Source organism: Typopeltis vanoorti, chromosome 10 (assembly GCF_054136105.1).
Source record: "Typopeltis vanoorti isolate ZY-2024b chromosome 10, IOZ_Tvanoo_1.0, whole genome shotgun sequence".
NCBI lineage: Eukaryota > Metazoa > Arthropoda > Arachnida > Uropygi > Thelyphonidae > Typopeltis > Typopeltis vanoorti.
The window spans coordinates 8,332,041-8,351,444 of record NC_143558.1 but is presented as its reverse complement, the minus strand read 5'-3'; the positions used below and the strand labels follow the sequence as shown (position 1 = coordinate 8,351,444).

General features: G+C 33.8%; 1 protein-coding gene across 3 annotated transcripts in view; it reads right to left on the bottom strand.

The window, feature by feature from the left end:
- The window catches only part of Myo81F (unconventional myosin 81F), a 454,212-nt gene that overhangs the window by 213,114 nt on the left and 221,694 nt on the right, over positions 1-19,404 (bottom strand). For all 3 annotated transcript variants that reach the window (XM_090398885.1, XM_090398887.1, XM_090398886.1), the window contains 2 exons: positions 13,182-13,389; positions 1,508-1,804 (listed from right to left, as the gene is read on the bottom strand). In XM_090398885.1, the coding sequence (XP_090255011.1) occupies positions 1,508-1,804; positions 13,182-13,389 (505 nt within the window). The remainder of the gene's footprint in view (positions 1-1,507; positions 1,805-13,181; positions 13,390-19,404) is intronic.

The following is a 19,404-nucleotide window of genomic DNA, read 5'->3' as shown; positions in this document are numbered from 1 at the left end:
ATCTTGTTCTCTTTTCACTCGAGGTATACAATTTGCCATTACTGGTAATAAATATTTCTTCACTAGTGCTCATGTACTGGTGATATTTCATCATTCTTCTATCCACAGGACTGCTCTGAGCTGATTTCAAAGTCCACCTGCCTTATAATTCCACATAAATTCTTTCCTTCTCAACACGTAATGTCACGATATCAGACAAATTTATGCTATTTATGAATTCTACAGAAAGGAACATTGAGTACTATGTCAAAATATTGTAGCATCCTTAACATTTTCACCCCATTTTTAGCTTATGTAATCTATATTACATAAGCTAATAGAGGGCGGTAGATGGCGTTAGTGTAGTTGCGGTTCGTTGGTGGCTTTGGGTTATACAGAGAGTTGTAGTGTAGGTGCCCTCCCTCAATGAGTTCTTGGACTCCCTGGAGGTGTCAGGTAATAATAATAATAGGAAATTTTGTTTTCCCTAATTTTGTGATTACTACAAGAAAGATCCAGTTAAGTCACTAGACAAATTTTAATGGAAATGCTAAATATCAAATTTCATTAAATTGCATCTAGCTAGAGCCGAATGTAGAATGATTCATATCACTTTGAATCATGTGTGCCAATAAAATATCTGATCAAAACCAAATCCTGAATATATTCTAAATCTCATATTTCAATCCATTTCTATCCAACTAGAGTGAAATTATGGCAGAACATAATTTTGACACATTTTGTCCCTTTGGGCCTCTGTAAACACAGTCTAACTGAAGCAAAAATTAAGATGGATATACAAATTTTTGTAAGAATTCCAAATATTAAATTTTAGCAAAATCTATAAATGCAAGGGTGCTGATATTAATTTGCACATGGAGAAATGGATAGACTGGTAGACAAAAGATGTTACTGCATTTTGTGAAACACACCTAAAAATATTTGTCTCTTAAAAATTTTTAACAGCTGAGTTGAAAAATTATCTCAAAATTTTTCTCTTCTTTTTTAACAATTTTGAGTGAATCAAAAATAAAATAAAATATGAACCAATTTTAAGATTCTAATAACAGTGTGGTGTAGTAACAATACTCTCTGTTGGAATGAACTGTTTGAAATACTGTCTAGAATATGAAGATGACTTTTATAAAGGCTTTTCAGTTCTTTAAGTGAGTCACAGCTAGTCTCATATAGAATAGGTAGGAATTTTTCTTTTAGATATTCAGGGTTTTTCATTTCTATGCGATATGTAAACTGGCCAGAAAAAGAGAACAACAGAGAACACAATTTACAGAAACCAAAATAAAACCAAACAGAAAGAAACTTAAATAACATTTGGTTTGGGTGTAGCTAAGCTACTTGGCCATGGTAGATCACTGAGCTTCAATCATTAATGAAAGGATGAGCAATCAGTAACAACTTCATGAAGCAAGTAATTTTTTAAAAATCGAATATGTTATTGTTCCTTCTTTATGAGGAATAAATTTTAAATCGAAAAATATATAAAACTGAAAGCAGTAATTGTAATTACCGGAGTAGCTCTTCCAGAATTTTTTTCATCCCTGTAGACAACAGGAGGTGGAGATTTGGTTCCGCGATGAGTCACAACAGGAGAAGGGGACTTGTGAATATCACCATTAACCAGTCCAACTGGGGACAAAGGTGGAGGTAGGGGTGAAGGAGATAGTCCCCTATCTGATGCAACACTTACTGATCGAACTGGAGAATAAGAGGAACTAGTGATAGGACTTGGGCTTGGTGGAGGTAATGGACTAGGAGAAGGCTCTGGACTAGCTGTCTGGATGTCAGCTGAAATCTGGCTATCCTCCTAAAACAGTGATAAATTAAACTTTTCAATAAAAAAATATAAAAAGTTTGATAACATAATAAGAAGACATTATAGATGATTGTAAAATTCTTTCACTTAGATCCATTTAATGTAACTGGTAATTAGTTTACGGAATTAACAATGCATATAAAGTATATTAATTAAAGGTAACTTTAATAAATAACTTCTATATTTCGGCAACGTCACGTTGCCATCTTCAGGAACATAAAGATATGGTATGTGCACGCAGGCACTAACAAAAGCAAATGAGGAAGAAAGCAAGACACTAATATAGAAGTATAGAAGTTATTTATTAAAGTTACCTTTAATTAATATACTTTATATGCGTTGTTAATTCTGTAAACTAATTACCAGCTATGGATGACCAATGTATAAGCCTTGCTACTAGAATTTAATGTAAATACTGTAATTTCTCAATTATCTGACCTTCAAATGATCAAACCTTCAATTAACCAATCTCTAATTAGATTAATATGTCAGCTGACTTCTGGTATAGCACCATGTAATTACCCTCCAACCCTTCATCAATCTAACTGGCAAATTGCTTTCTCATTGTAGCGAGAGATTACTGTACTATTAAATGATATTACTTATAAATTATGAATATATAGCCAACTCTCAATGTAGAAAATTCATTGAGACAATATAATAAAAATATTATAATATTCTAAAAACATTCTTGAATGTTTTATTATAATGAATAATTTGCTATAGTGAATTTAAGAAAAGCATCAAGCCCATGGAAATTTGTCTGAGATTGATAGTTTGTTACAGTAAGTAAGCTGGTTATAATAGCATCTGCTATAGTGAGAGTTAACTGTAGATCACAAAACCTATTTTTTAAGGATAAATACTAACACCACTTCAACTGTTATTTACAAAGTTGCAATGCTACTGGAATTTTCTATAAAATCAAACAGAATCAATACATTTTTACTTTCACTGAAGATAATTTCCGTAATTCATTCACCTGATATGGATAACTCTCACTATAAAGAATCCATAAGGGCCATAGCAAGAGTTTATTAGAGTTGATAGTTTGTTATAGTGAGTGCAGTTGTTATAATGGTGTTTGCTAAAGTGAGAGCTGACCATTAGTACATTTAGAAGATTAAAATAAAGTAATTGTGTCTTTATGAAGGTGTTTCACAAACAAACAAAACATGATATAATTTTTTTTATTATGCATATGCTTTTAGCAATTTTTAGGTGTGGATTTTGTTTCCAATGAATAGCAATCATTTTGCTATATGATAAAGTTATTCAATGACAATACAGTGGTGCCTCGTAGTTCGTATTTAATTCGTTCCAGAAACCTGTTCGAAGTCCGAATCAAGATTTTACATAAGAAATAATGGAAGCAAAATAATCCGTTCTCATATTGAAAAAAATTCAATAATTTTTTTTATTTTATTGATTTTAGGTTTTTTAATGTTAATAACTTAGAAAAAAAAATTAAACAAAATACTCTTATATTTATTTTATTAATTTTAATTATTACAACATAAAAATAACAGTGAAGAATATTTTTTTAATATAAAAATCACAAAGACAAAAATAATGCTCCCATTGTTAAGCGTCTTCCTTCTGCTTCTTAGCTGGAGTTGAGAATGCTGATTCACGTTCTCTTTTTTCTGCAGAGAAGAATCTATCTAAGGTTGTTTGGCGCTGACAATTTTCTTTGATATTTTTAAAATAACCCATCACGTTGTCATTGAATAAGTTGATATTCCTGGTCACTACTGTCTTATTAGGGTGCCATTTTTCCACAATAGCTTGTGTTCTAACCCAAACCAAGAACAATTCTTTAGCTTTGTGTCTTTGGGTAAACCACAGCTTTACCCAAAGACACAATTTCATTTACAACAGACTCTTCTTCACAGCTTACTACTTCACTGACTGAAATACAATCTGGCCAGAGTTTTTTCCAAGCAGAAATCATTGTTTTAATAGAAATTTCTTTCCATGCCTTATCGACGATCCTTAAGCAATGAAGAATGTTGTAATGCTCTTTCCAAAATTATTTAAGAGTCAGTTCTGTGGCATTGGTTATTTCAAAGCACTTTTGAAACACAGCCTTAATATACAGTTTTTTGAAGTTTGAAATCACTTGCTGGTCCATGGGTTGTATGATAGATGTGGTATTGGGCGGCAAAAATTTTATCTTGATGAAACTGAATTCACCAACTAAATTCCTCTAAATTTGGGGGATGAGCAGGAGCACTGTCCATCACTAGAAGAGCTTTTAATGGTAGATTCTAATGGAAGCAAATTCGTGATAAATCCACTCAGTGAAAAAATCTCTGGTAACCGACGCTTTCATGTTGGCCCTCCACAAAACACCGAATTTGCTCTTTATGGCATTGTTCTTTTTAAAAATGCATGGATTTTCAGAATGGTAAACGAGCAAAGGCTTTATCTTACAGTCTCCACTAGCATTACCACAAAGCAGCAAAGTAATTCTATTTTTCATAGGTTTATATCCCGGTGCCGTCTTTTCTTCTTTTGTGATATAGGTCCTTTTGGGTATTTTTTTCCAAAATAGACCTGTTTCATCGCAATTAAAAACCTGTTGAGATACAAATCCCTCACTATCCACGTACTCCTTAAAGATTTTACAAATTTGTCTGCTTCTACATCGGCACTCACAACCTCTCCATGCCTGACAACACTATGGATCCCAGTTCGTTTTTTTGAATTTATTGAACCATCCTCTACTTCCTTTAAACTCTCCATTTTCAGTACTGGTCTCAGATGTACGTTCACTATGCAGATGTTTGGCTTTCTCACAAATAATTCTCTCAGTAATAACATCACCATGTAATCGCTTCTCGTTTATCCACAATAAAAGGAGTTTTTCCATCTCTTCAATAACATGTGATTTCCTGGAGGTCAATGTTGTCACACCTTTAGCCACATTTGCTCCTTTTATTGCTTCCTTATTCTTAAGAATGCTACTTATCGTTGACTTTGACATTTTAAACATCATTGCCAGATCCGCCAAACATGTATCGCTTTCGTGTTTCAAGATAATTTCTTTTTTCATTTCAATTGTCGATACTACAACTTTTCTTTTAGTTTTGTTCTTTCTACATTCTTGGATGCCACCTCATAGAATAAAAAATTGCCAAAAACAGTTAAAAATTCTCTACACAAACGTATCGCCCAATGACTAGGCTGTGTAAAGTAAGGGACAATGCACAGCAGACTGAGACAGACACACACTGCACAGGAACGGGGAAATTAGTGAGGGAGAAGCATGCCCAATGCCAAAACTGTCTAATGCCATATGACTCTAAGTTCCTAGACTATAGTTCGAACTGCGAATCAAATTTCTTGCGTTCTCAAGCATTTGAGCTCTGGAACGTTCAAAGTTAGAAGTGTTCGAAGTACGAGGCACCACTGTACTTGTAAATTCCAAACTTCAAAAATTGCTTTATTTATGATATACAATATATACTTCACCTCTTGTAAGAGTATTTCAATATTCTTGGATAAAAAAAAATTTAAATAAAATTCAGGCATTTGTATTATGATTCAAAGTTTATATGTTTATGTTGCGTCAACAGTTTTTCTGTGATGTATATCAAATGTTATTCAACTCAGTTCTGAGCATAGTTCCCTGAACTAACTCCAGAGTCAACTTCTCCCTCTCCCCATCAGTCCCATACGCAACAAGTAGAAAAAAACAGGGCACAGCAATGCTGATGAGCAGATCTGGAATTTACAGACAGTTGGTAGCAGATGATCAAATGATGTCGCATCTTGAGCAGAAAAGAATGCCTAGTATTTTGGAGGCTGAGGAAGCTACAGTTTGACCACAGATGAGAGATCCCTTGATGCTTCGGCCATGTGCAGAAGTGTCAAGGCAGAAGTTGAATTCATTCTGATAATAGGGTAATCTATCCGTTTTTTGGGATGAGTGTTCATGATTACACATTGGAAAATTAGCTTTTCATTTATGAACATTCTAGTTTTTAAAGTGGTATTCTTTTAAGTGGTATTTTTTTTTAGTGGTATTTTAAAGTGGTATTCTTTTATTTTCTTTGTGTAACAGTTGAAAAATTTTACATATAAAGCACGTGATTTTGCATGTTGGTGACGAATTCGTACATCCTCTTATTCTAATAAATTTAGTTTAATCCTTTATCCAAGTGTGAGCAAAACAAAGTTTGTGCCTGAAAGCATCTTCAGGACTGGGGTAAGGTGGTACAACACACCAGGGCAACTCGTTGCAAAGGTGGAGCAAGCTACCAACACTCCTGTCTCAGTATCTCCTATAATGCAAAACACATCTCCTTGCGGATATGTCTAATGTTATGCATTAAGGGAAGGGCCACTACCCAGACTAGTTTCAACCTTTATTGAGGTCTCTTCTGTGGGAGCCAGGCCCAAGCTGAGATACCAGGCAGAAGCATTCGCAGGTCATCTCTACCTATAGAAGTTGCTAAATGGTGTGCCACCCTTTTTTAATAAATTACTCTGGATTTAGAGAAAGATGTTGAAAGTTTATTTTTCACTTGGTTAGAGTATAATAAATTTAGTTTAATCCTTTATCCAAGTATGAGCAAAACAAAGTTTGCACCTGAAAGTATCTTCAGGACTGGGGTAAGGTGGTACAACACCAGGCAACTCGTTGCAAAGGTGGAGCAAGCTACCAAACTCCTGTCTCAGTATCTCCTATAATGCAAAACACATCTCCTTGCGGATATGTCTAATGTTATGCATTAAGGGAAGGGCCACTACCCAGACTAGTTTCAACCTTTATTGAGGTCTCTTTAGTGGGAGCCAGGCCCAAGCTGAGATACCAGGCAGAAGCATTTGCAGGTCATCTCTACCTATAAACGTGTTGCTCTGGTGTTGTACCACCTTACCCCAGTCCTGAAGATACTTTCAGGCGCAAACTTTGTTTTGCTCACACTTGGATAAAAGATTAAACTAAATTTATTATACTCTAACCAAGTGAAAAATAAACTTTCAACATCAATTTATTCTTTTCTCCCCTTCAACATAAATCGACTCTTCTTGACACTCTGCAGCTATGAATCTCTCAACTATGGGCAGACTGTACTGATATGATGTGTTTATGCCAGAAGAGGCTAGATGTTAATGTCACACCAAGGAGAGCAATCTGATCCTGTCTGGTGATTAGTGTATTACTGATGGCATGGATAGGTGAGCTGATATCCCTTTTACAAGAAAAAATTGAATACTGTGTTTTAGGAGTATTGAGGGTGAGACAGAGCTATTCACACCCCAACATAGGATGGTACAGAGATTAGTGTTTAAGGAATCTGTTGCAGATAATCTTGAAGCCCAAGGTATTTGTGCACTGTGTGATTTATCAAATGAATAGGCTGAATGCAGTACACCGTCATTAGCAAAGCAAACTGCAAATAAAAATTCTTAGTGACTGAAAGTATATCACTTATGTATCAGAGAAAAGGTAGGCTATGGAAAGAATGTTTCTTTCTTTCTTGTAGAAAAACTTGTGACATAGTTATATGAGTTATTTATACGAATAGATGAATTTGAATTTTTGATCTTGGTTGTTCAGATGATTTAAGAACACCTGCAACATGTCCTACCCATAACTCCACATAAGGAAAACATTGGCAATGTATTTTTCCAGAGTTTTGACTTAAATGGTTAAGTGCTTATGGCTCTTCAATATTTTCTAACAAGACAAATAGAGACTTTCCCATTGCCAAGCCTGAGATCTCTTTGTAGGTAGTGTCCTTGTATACAAAGTAATTTGAATGTATACAATGTTTTAGTGCCTTGATTTTCCTAAAAAGTTTATCTTCCAGTAGTGTTATTGCTTCTATGAGAAAAAAGATGAATAACAATATACTTGAAGATAAATTCCCCAAAAACAGTCATGACTCAAAACATTATATTCAGGTTACTTTGTATACAATATATTACCTATAAACAAAACTCAGGACTGGTAATAAAAAATCATATTTCCTGTGTTAGCAAACATCTATATGGAAATATTCTAAGAAAGACAAGTGCTTACCAATTAAGACCAAGACTCTGGAAAAAATATTCTTATCCAAATATCAAATTAATAACCAAAGATTTTCTTCCCTTTCTAGACATCAGACTTTCTTGTCTTCAAACAAGCTAAAGCTTACAATATGGAGAGAACCAGCCCACACCAATAGTCATTTACATGCTCAAGCCCATTATTAATGACTCAAAAATCTAAGAATCTGGTAACAGTTTCTTAGATTTGTGGATGGAACAAAATGAGAAATCGACAATAGCAAAATAAGAGGTTATCTCTCTCATGTATCAGCTACATTACAGCCAAGTTAGAAAAAATTCTCAAGAAACATAATCTGAACTACATCCACATCTCTACCCTAACTACAATCTTTGCTTCATCAGCTAAAACTAAAAAAAAAAAGATGGCAGCCTGAAGTATCAGGAGTTTGTGGATATTACAGACAAATAGAAAAATCTGTATAGAGAATTATGTAAACATTGCATATTGGGGTACAGGGCTTCAGCTCGATCTAGTCATATGCTAATTTTGCAGATACAAATGACAATGAATCTACTAGACACCTAGTAAAATGGAGCACATCAGAAATCTTGCACTAATATTATTATGAAATTCAAAGAAAGACACTAACTCATGGACATAATCCTCATAAATCTCTGAATCAAACTCCCATTGATGGGAGTTTGATTCAGTACCAGAGCCTTTGTACCTAGACACATTTTAAAAAAATTCATTCTGATGTCATTTACAAGAGAAAAAGTCACTGCTGTATTTACTTTGTGAAAATAATTAATAATTAAGCAAACTTACCTTAGTGCATAAAACAATGTGAAATGAAGAAATGTTATGAATCTTAATTGTTTCATTTTGACATTAAATAATTTTCCTGCACTGTGAAATGGAACTTCATCACTATTTCAAGCACAACACTTTAACTACCAGTAATAGTGGTGCACATGAAGGACTGAAGCAAAAGTTATGTATTGTATTTCAGAGTAAAAAGAATGGTAAAAAAAAATCTGTAAGCATTCAGCTGTTCAGAAGAGAACGATGGAGTTTTTGTGGCTTCAATATATGAAGACTGAACAGAAAGTAGAAGAAAAGTTAAAGAAGAAAAGCAGAAGAAAAGTTTTGAATTATAATAATAATTTATAATTCTCAGTCTATTAGTATGTTTTTAGTCGTTTCTTTAACAAGGTATGCTAGACTTTCATATAGAAAGTAAATTTGTTCTAAATGATAAAGCAATTGAAGTGGTTTTAGTGAAGTTTATGGTTTATTCAGTGGAGTTTGCTGTTATTTTCATATAAAAAATAAATCAAGTTTCAGAGTAAAAATGAGCGTGTATTTTCTTGATCACAGAACTAACGTAAATAACTATTTGGGAACATTGATCAAGTGTAAATGGATAAGTATTTTAATACCGACTAGTTTCACCAAACTTAAGCTGTTGGCATTGTCAGGGTACAAGCATCAAGGTTAAAACATATCACAAAATAGATCTTAACTGTAAATTCTAAAAATTATAGTTACAAACTAAAATAGCATTGAACCTGAATAATACACGTATCCATGTACGTGATTTACTAGTTGTTGCTAAGGAACATTCTATAGTTAGCATTAAAGTTCATTTCTTGTGTGTTCAGAGATCTAATTTGGGTTTTCCATATCTCTGGAAGTATTAAACCTTGGTTCCTGTTAAGGTTATCTGTAGTGCGTGCGACTGTGGCTGCTTCTTTAAACATTCGAGAGGTAGTCTTCTTCTATGTAAGGGGCACAACTTTTGTCTCACTCAATGAAGTGGTTTGTTATGGAGAAATGTGATGACAGGCCTGATATGTCTTGTCTGTTGTTTTTAACATAACCAATGTGTTCCTTCTGTCTAATCTAGAGGCTTCTCGAAGTCTGGCCTATGTCACTTGAACCACACGAGCATGGAATATAGTAGACTCCAGCATACTTATAGAAAGGATGGGTATCTTTTGGAGATCGTAATAGTTTACGAATTGTTTCTATAGGTTTGAATGTCACTCTTATTTTGTGTGGTTTGAGGAGATTAGCGAGCTTGTTAGAGACACTGCTCACATACGGGATGGTGATTGTTGTAATATATTGAGTGTCTTCTCATTCTCTTTGTGGTGGTTCAGAGAAAAGGATTTTGTTGACGAGTCTTCGTGGGTAGCCATTCAAGGCGAGGTTATTAGATATTAATATTAATTCATTTTGGAGGTCCTTTTCATCTGTTGTAATGCGGACAGCTCTTTTCTTTAGTATGTGTACTATGCTGAGTTTGTGAGAAATGTAGTGTAAGGAGCTGAGATGTAGATAACGTCCTGTATTTGTAGGTTTCCTGTAGACTGATTAACTTGCTTCTTAATTAAGATGTCTAAGAATGGTAGTTGTTTGTCTTTTTCAAGTTCTAGAGTAAATTTAATAGAATGGTGAAAGGAGTTGATTTTATTGAGAAAATCAATTAGGTCATCTTTGTTGTGGTTCCATACAATGAAGATATCATCTACATATCTTCACCAAATTATTGGTTTAGGATTTATTTGGGATAGAATTCTATTTTTGAGATCTCCATAAATAGGTCAGCACAAGAAGGTGAAAGGGGGCTACCCATTGCCAGTCAATTGTTGGTAAATAGTTTTCTTCCAAGAAAAATAGTTTGAATTTAGGCAATGATTGTACAGTGAGATTATATCTTGTGGAAATAAAGTGCCTAAGATGTTGATAACTTCCACCACAGGAACGTTTGTAAAAAGAGAAGAAACAGCTTAAGTTTGGTGAAACTAGTTGGTATTAAAATACTTATACGTTTACACCTTGATCAATTTTCCCAAATAGTTATTGACAATAAATCAAGTTATTAAAGGGTCTTGGATAAAGACAAGGTATGTTTTTTCAGTGTTCTATGATTTAAGATAATAGAAGAATCTGATATATGACAACATCAAATTATGTTGTCATATATCAAACAGTTTTTGTATTAGTTTCCTCCTGTGTGAGTTCAAGAAAAGAAAATTTATTATGTATATTATTTCTGGGAAAACTCCCATGTTACTCCTCTTTATAAACTATTATAATTACAGCTATTTTGCTTGCTTCAGTTTAGGAGTACCCCTGTTTAGATGTCATTGGCTATTTACTCATGGATTCTTAGGGCATTATGAGTGTAGATGTACTAAAAAGTATATGTAGCCTAAGGAATAGAAAATTGCACATACCTTTTTCTGGGTGTTGTGGCTTTTCCTCAGTCTGCGATGTCGAAAACTGCAGAGTGTGTGTGTGGGGGGGGGGGGGTAGGCAGTTTGGTAGAATAAGTTAGAAAAACCCGGGTTTTTTTCGTAATATATAGAAACATATACTTTTATATAGGGTGGGGAAAAAGTGAAAGGGTTAATTTTTTTTTTTAAAAATAGGGAGGGGGAAGGGGAAAGGTGGTTGACGGGGTGTGGACCGTTTCGACTATTCGTGGTCGTCATCTGAACACATTGGGAAAGTGGAAGCTATGTCAGGTCGGGTGAGTGCTTCTGCTTTAGAGGTGTTTGTGTTGTCTCCTATTGGTCGGGGTTGTGACCTCAATTTTATGTTGTGCAGCTTCCAAACCTCGGAGATTATGTAGGGCCTGTGTACGTTGATAGAGTTCGCGTCACACTTTATAGCTATTGTTTCCGATATTCTGAGCATTGTTTCATTGTCTTGTCTGTCTATTATGATGGCCTTGTCTATCTGCGGGGTGTGTTTTTGTTCAAGGGCGTGAACAGCTATTTCCGTTTTTCCTGTGTTTTGTATACGATTTTTCTTTTTGATGTTGCGTTTTTTAGTGTTTAAATGTTCTGGAATGGGGATGTTACAGTCACGGAAGTGTTCTTGTAGTCTTGCCCATAAAGACCTGATGGTGGAACCTGTGTAGGTGATGTCACAGTCTTTTTGGCAGGGAAATTTATAGACTACATTGTGCTGTTCAAATATTTCTTTTTGTGTGTGAGGTTTGGTGGATTTTAGGAGGTTTGCCAGTTTTTGGCTTGTGGTGAATACCAGCTTGTAGTCAGTATGTTTGAAGAAAATTTATTAGTTTATTTATCAATAAAGAAAAATAACTGTTAGATTATGTAACTGGAAGAAAGTTGTGCAGATAAAGTGTTTTTCATGTTTGAAGTTGTGATGTGCAGTATATACTGGCACTTGAATATCTGAGTTATAGTAAGTTCATGTTGTATATATTTGTGTTCTTTTTTTTTGTAAGTTAAAGATTTTTCTTTTGGTTATAAAGGTTTCTGAAGACTCAATATCTTAATCAGTTAAATGACTAAATAGATTAATTTAAGAGAACACAAGATGTAGGGGTGATATGATTACTATTATTATCTGAGACCTCCAGGAGTCAAGGACTAATCAAGGGAGGCTATAAATCACCCAAACCAGCTATCATACCTTCCTTTAAATTCATTCACACTAGATGCACTCACTACCCCTAAGTTATGGAAGTTAAAATAAATTTAACTTCCATGAATGCCCCCGTGTTCTCTTCCCACCTTCCATATAATGAAACATTTCATCACTTGATATCCTATAACACCCATTCAGAAGTTTATATCCTGGGATATGAATCTGCTGCAAGTTTGTTATAGTTAAGTTTAGTGTTTCCTTTATATTTTGACATTAAGAGTTAAATCACTGAGTTGAGGTAGTAATTGGCAGGATTACATGCACACGAAAGAAAGTAAAAAAGAAATGTCCTCCCCTGATGTTTTTTTTTTTTACTTTCTTTCTTGTGATTCATTTTTCTTCATCTTTTATCTAATGACTTGAGCTGTTTATACTAAAAAGTGTTATTTGAAATAATTCACTGGTCTCTATCTTGACATGTTTAGATTGCATGTTAATTACTAGAGCCATAATTTCTTTCACAATGTAATGTCATTGTGAAATATAATGGCAATGGTTAATATATCCATTGCCATTATATATCTGTGTCCCAAAATGCTGTGATTTTGAATTCCACTATGGACATGAATGTTTTGTGATTGTCTTTAGGTGGAAGGTGAATTTCATTGCCCAATGTGAGCCCACTGTCCCATTTATTGGAGGCCTGAAGTGGCTTGAAAAAGTTCCATACTTGGACTCCAGAGCAATGTGTTTGGACAATGTAAATATATAATAAAAAAATCAAAAACTATATATACAAATTAAAATAAAAAAATATTAAAAAAGATTTCTTAGCTCATCCTCAGCACTAATATGTTATAGTGTTTACAGCCTTTTGTGGGGGAGAGTCAAATAAAACTGCTGCTAAGTAATAATGCATGTTACCCAAAAAACAATGACAAATTAATTTACCTCCTCATTTGCTTCTACATCTTGCAGCAAAGCTTCCATCTGCTGTCCTATTTCTGACACAAATTCTTGAACATTAGGACGGGCTTCTTGGACATCACTAAGAAATGAAAACATCTCATCCAGATCCAAGCATTCAGAAGTTTCCTGAGCCTTTTTGACATTGTGCTCAACCAAAGAAGTAATAGCAGCTAACTCCTTTTGTGTAGCGCTGAAAAGTAATTAAATTATGATAACACATAAATTATAGTTTAGAAATTCCACACACTTCTGATTGCAATATAGATATCACAACAAGACTATTAATGATTAATTTAATCTCAGGAATAAGTAATTAAATACTAAAATTATGATCATTAGATGAAATGAATAATCAAAGCAGACATTTGTTACTACTAATGATATCCGCATTCGAAATCACTTTTCCCCCCCTTTAATCTGCTACGATGAAAATTATTTCAAATAATTATTTTTAATTAAAAGTAATCCTTAATGCTTTGTACTTCCACATCACTTGGTAGAGCCATTTAGTTTTTATAAGAGAATGATCAAAGGATTCTGAATGTAGCTTTTTTGTGACCTAAAATTGAGTGGGATAGTCAATACAAGGTGTAAGGTGATTGTGTAGAGGAGGCAGACAGCATGCATTAGCAAATTGGCACAATTAGTGCAGAGCAAGTAACTGGGGAAACTTCAACTATAGGGCCACAGATTGGTTCTTATAAGGAGGAAAGGTCAAATGAATGGAAGAAATGGAATTTATACATTGACTAGTAGTCTAGGATCTAATGCCAGCATTGAAAGATTTGTTGATATACAAAAGTATACATAATGTTCCTGAACAGAGAGAGAGGGTGATTATGCAATCTTGAGCAGAAAGATTTCCAGATATGGAATTTTTATTTTTATATAAGAAGAGATATATATGAAACTACAGAATAGATGATCATGGCAAGCTTATGAAACAGTATCATGGTATAAGAATTCACAAGAAAATGATGTAAGCATGAAAGATGGTCAATGGGTGTTTCAAGAAAGTAATATTAAACTGTATATTTGTGTATCAGGAAGATAAATCAGGCATGAGTCAAATAGATGAGCAGTGTCATCCGGTGTCAAGAAAGTATGGTGGTGGGTATACAAGAAGAAAGTAAATCAGTAAGCTCAGAAGCAGTACAAAGCAAAGGAAAGAAGAGTGACCAGTGTGGTATGGAAATGCACTATCAAACAGAGAGGAAATTAATCAAGTCAGTCAAGGGAAATTCCAGAGTCATTTTACTATGTAGTGAGTAAAAGGTACAGTTATGTAGCGATAACTTTAATGAATGCTAATGGTAGGGAGGAGGCAGAAGCAGACAGAACATTGGAGTTACTGAATCATTTCACAAGGATGTACCATCCATGTGAAGATACTGCAGTGCCAGGTGTAACAAGGACTGATGTGAGAATAGGGATAGATGAATTGGAGTTGCTTAGGATACTGTGGAATTTTAGAGCAAACAGCTATGAGATTAGGTGGTATATTTGACCATGTATGATAGAATGTGAAAGGGAATTGGCAGTGCCTCTGACCCAGTCATTAGTATCTCAGGAGTGCCCGTTAATATATTGGACAGTAGTAATCAAAGGCAGAATTGAGAATTGGGTGAATGGGGAAAATGATTGTGTGGAAAATATGTGTGTGTGTGAAGGGTATCTCTTCTGCTAAGTTTTGTATCATCAAACAACTGGATATTTTCCCTTAAATCATTTGCTATATCATTCATATACCAATTAAGTAGCAGTGACCCAAGTACTGACCTAGTCATCTACCTTCTCTTCAATTCAGCTCCCCCATATACTACTCTCTGTGGTCTGTCTATCAGCTGCCCTCTTATCCATATACTTCACAAGCTTCATAGCCATCCTTTGCTTCAATGCACATAACTAAGTTTCACTCTGTATAGTCTGGCAGTTCAACTGTATCATTGTTCAACTGTTACTTCATTATAAAAAAGTGAATAAATTATTAAGGCAAGATTACTTCACAAAACCATGCTGCCTCCTCTCTCTTTTCGGGGTGTGGCCTAGGTTTTTAGAAGTGGATCTTGGTTTTCATGTCAGCATGAAACTGTTTCCACAATGCTTGCATCATTTTTTTTTTTTATTGATTTTCCTCCTACTTTACTTATTTAACACTTGGTATACAGGTTCAAAAGTGTGACAAAGGCAGTTAGTTGTATGCTGCCATCGTTAAGTGTATTTTAACTAAGTGCAACGCTTTGTGCTTCTCTTCCTTGCAGATTATCATCATCATCATTCCATGCTACTTACCAAGTTGAAGACTGCTTTTCATGATCAACTACTTCAAAGTTCTATTATATCCTTTTTCTGAATAAGACCTTTATACAATTTATCCACCTCACAAAAGAAGTACCTCATGATCATTCTCGCTAACTAGTAGCAGTGTTGAGATCTCAATTCACAAGTACATCCTGTGACGTTATCAACCAAAGCTACAACCTTGTACTGCTTTCATCACAAACTGCCTAAGCCCTCAGAAACTTTAGAAATCTGCTCTTTTTTGCTTATACATGATATTTCCTCTTTCCAATCCATATGACCAAGATTAGAATTCCTATAATATTTAATATTGCTAAAACTAAAATTCCACATTACAATCACCCTTCCCTACTAGCCTAACCAATTTGTCTATGAATTCAGCAATAATTATTCAGTACATTATCAGCTTCAAATCATTAACAATACCAACCCAAACAGCTTCAAAACCATCACCTGTTCTGTCATTTTTCATGTCCATCCTGTGGACAGAGGAATGTCCTCTACTACAATTAACAAGGCTGTCCCTCCTCTTTTATCTTACCTGTCCTTCAGAATTCAAGTTTTTGGTTAACAGAAAAAAAACAAACATCTAAAAAGAATATGTAACTTTTAATTTAAGATATCTTCACTAGGCTATAGATAAAAATATGCATGTTGCAAGGAAGACAGACAACAGAGTGAGAATTACATAGCATAGTCCAAGAGTCTTAACTGGTATCCTGTATAGCAACAATAAGATCTTGATTACTGGGCTGATGGTCTCATAATAGTAACCCAAATTTTTGGTAATATAAGATGGTCATATTGATTCAGATCAAAGAAAATGTTGTAGAGCTACAGAAGATTCCAAAAACGATCGTGGAAGTTTTTCCACTAGGTTAAACTATAAATTAAAGATACCAAGAAATTATATACTTGGTTTAATCCTTTATCCAAGTGTAAGCAAACAAAGTTTGTGCCTAAAGTATTTTCAGGACTGGGGCAACTTGTATATAGAAGCTAATGACTTCACATCACTTGCCTTAGTATCCCATCATGCAGGCATGTCAAAGTTGTTTATCTCCAAAGGCCAAATTAAGAATTATACATCAAGCCGCAGGCCACAACAGAAAAAAATCTCGAAATAAAGAGGAAACAGATTTTTTAATATTAACATTAGAGTATATAAGTACAAAATACAAACATGTTACAAAAATACATATAAAATATAAAGTTTACATATTTAAATAAAATTATACATATCATTTTTTTGAAGAAACTTGACAACATTTTTCATTAACGAAATCTTCAAAATTTGGTTGAATTTGTTGAGCTGTAGTTATTTTCAATATTGCTTGCACATGCTGGTCTGTTTATCTTGATCTTTCCGGAGTTTTATTATTCTTTAAAGTTGAAAATAGTTGTTCACATAAATATGTGCTACCAAACATAGATAAAATACGCCAAACTGCACATAACACATTGGGGTATCGATCAACTGATAAATAATTATAGAACTTTGGAATTCCAACATCCATATATTTTTGTTTCAATACGGAATCACACTGAATTTCGATTAATTCCAACTGCAAATTGTCATCAACAGTTTCAACATCAATCGATAGAGGAGAAGTAAATAGGTGAAACTGATTTTCATGTCTTAAAATCTAAAAATCTTTTTTCGAATTCATTTTCTAATAACTTAATTTGATTGGCATATTCTGAAAATTTCAATTTCAGTGATTTTTGTAATAATGATTGACAACATTCAAAATGGGATAAATTTTCTTTTTGAATTTGTTTTTGCCAAAGTAAGAATTTCTGTTTGAAAATGTTAATATTGTCAAATAACATGGTGACTACTTGATGTTTGCCTTGTAGCTTAAGGTTAAGTTTACTTATAATGTCAACTGAAAAAGCCATGTCCTTTATGCACTGATCATTTTTTAATATTTCACATCCATAATTTTTCGATTCTAAAAAAAAATGGTAAGTTCTTCCAGCAATTCAAAGAATAGCTTTAAAACTTTATGACTGGAAAGCCATCTAATTTCTGTATAATAAGGTAGATCGCTATATTCACTTTCTATATCTTCTAGAAAGTTACTAAATTGGCGATGATTAAGCCCACATGCACGAATATAATTTACAATTTTACTGACATTTAGGACATGTCCAATATTTAAAACTTTGGAGCATAGTGCTTGCTGATGAATAATGCAATGAAAATGTTGAAAATTATTATTACCTTGTTCTTTGCATTTTTCTTTTAAATTTGTAACAACTCCTTTAACAATACAGTCATGGCAGGAGCACCATTTGCAAAACAAACTAGCTTTTTAACAGTAAATTGTATTCATTCAAAACTTCCATAAGCAACTCCAGTGGTTGTATCGTGCATAGGAATAATTTCTAGAAGTTCTTCACTTACTTTTAAGTTCATATCACATCCACGAATAAAAACAGCCAGCTGAGCGATATCCCATACATCTGTACTTTCGTCAATTGCAAGGGAATAACTCTGAAATGTTGGAATTATTGATTTTAGTTGATTCCTTAAGTTCCCGGCTATATCATCAATTCTGCTAGCAATGGTATTTTGAGATAAGTTTATATTTTTAAATTTCTTTAATTGATCAGGACACAACACTTCAACTGCTTTAATGATACATTCGCAAATAAATTGCCCTTCAGTAAATGGTTTTGACATGCTTGCAGTTAAATGTAATAACAAATAACTGGTTTTTACGTGGCTCTATTATCTTCAATAGGTTTAGTAAATACACTTTGTTGATTTTGAAGTGTCAACTTTAATGACAATTTATCTTCATGAAGTTTCACAACATATTTTTCATAGTTTTCTTTATGATTTGTATCATAATGCTTTTAATATTATATTCTTTGCAAACTGGAATAGTTTCTACATATCAGGCATAATTTTTTTTTCTTGAATAAATACAAAAATATTGTAACTCCCATTTTTCTTGAAAACTATGATGTTCTTCTTCAGTTAATCATTTTTTACTCATATTGGTTGAAGGTTTTGACATTATTTTTATAAATTCTTTATTAATTATAAAGAAAACACTACACTTTCTTACGACTTGAAAATTGCTAACAGCTAGTCTCCGACTGCTGTGGTCAGTGGATGTAGCTGTGTATGCAGACTCGCTCGTTAAAATTCGATATTTAAGCAGTGGTTAACAAGATTTTTTGAAATGACAAATAGAACATTATTTCCTTCTTTTTATATGTCAAACTGCAGAGTAGTTTGGCATATAAAATAATCTTAAGTGAAAATGTTAATTTTTTAAATATGTTTATTTAATTCGGTGCTGTCAAAAGTTAAATAACCATATTAGTTACAAAGTTTGGCAGGATGCATGTTACTTGTCGGCAGGCCGCGTGTTTGACATGCCTGCCATAATGCAAAGCACATATCCTTACAGGTATGTATAATGCTATGCATTAAGGCAAGTAATGCGAAGTTCATTAGCTTCTATATACAAGTTGTCTCAGTCCTGAAAATACTTCAGGGGCAAACTTTGTTTGCTTACACTTGGATAAAGGATTAAACCAAGTATATAATTTCTTGGTATCTTTAATTTATAGTTTAACCAAACAGAAAAACTTCCAACAACTATCTCTAATCTAGAGTATTTTTAATAATAAGGTGTGATGACACCTTTTGGCTACTCATATAAGAAAATATGACTTTGGCATTACTTTCACACTGGGTAAGGTTGTGGAGAAGGTCATCCTCTCATGACTCCAAACCTCAGTAAATGACCTAAACATCCTCCCTAAAGAACAGTTTGGTTTTCGGCAACACCATAGTACTACCCAGCAAATCCACAGAATTGTGGAATACATCACCACCAGCTATAACTGGTGCCAGTGCACAGGAGCTGTTTTCCTAGATCTA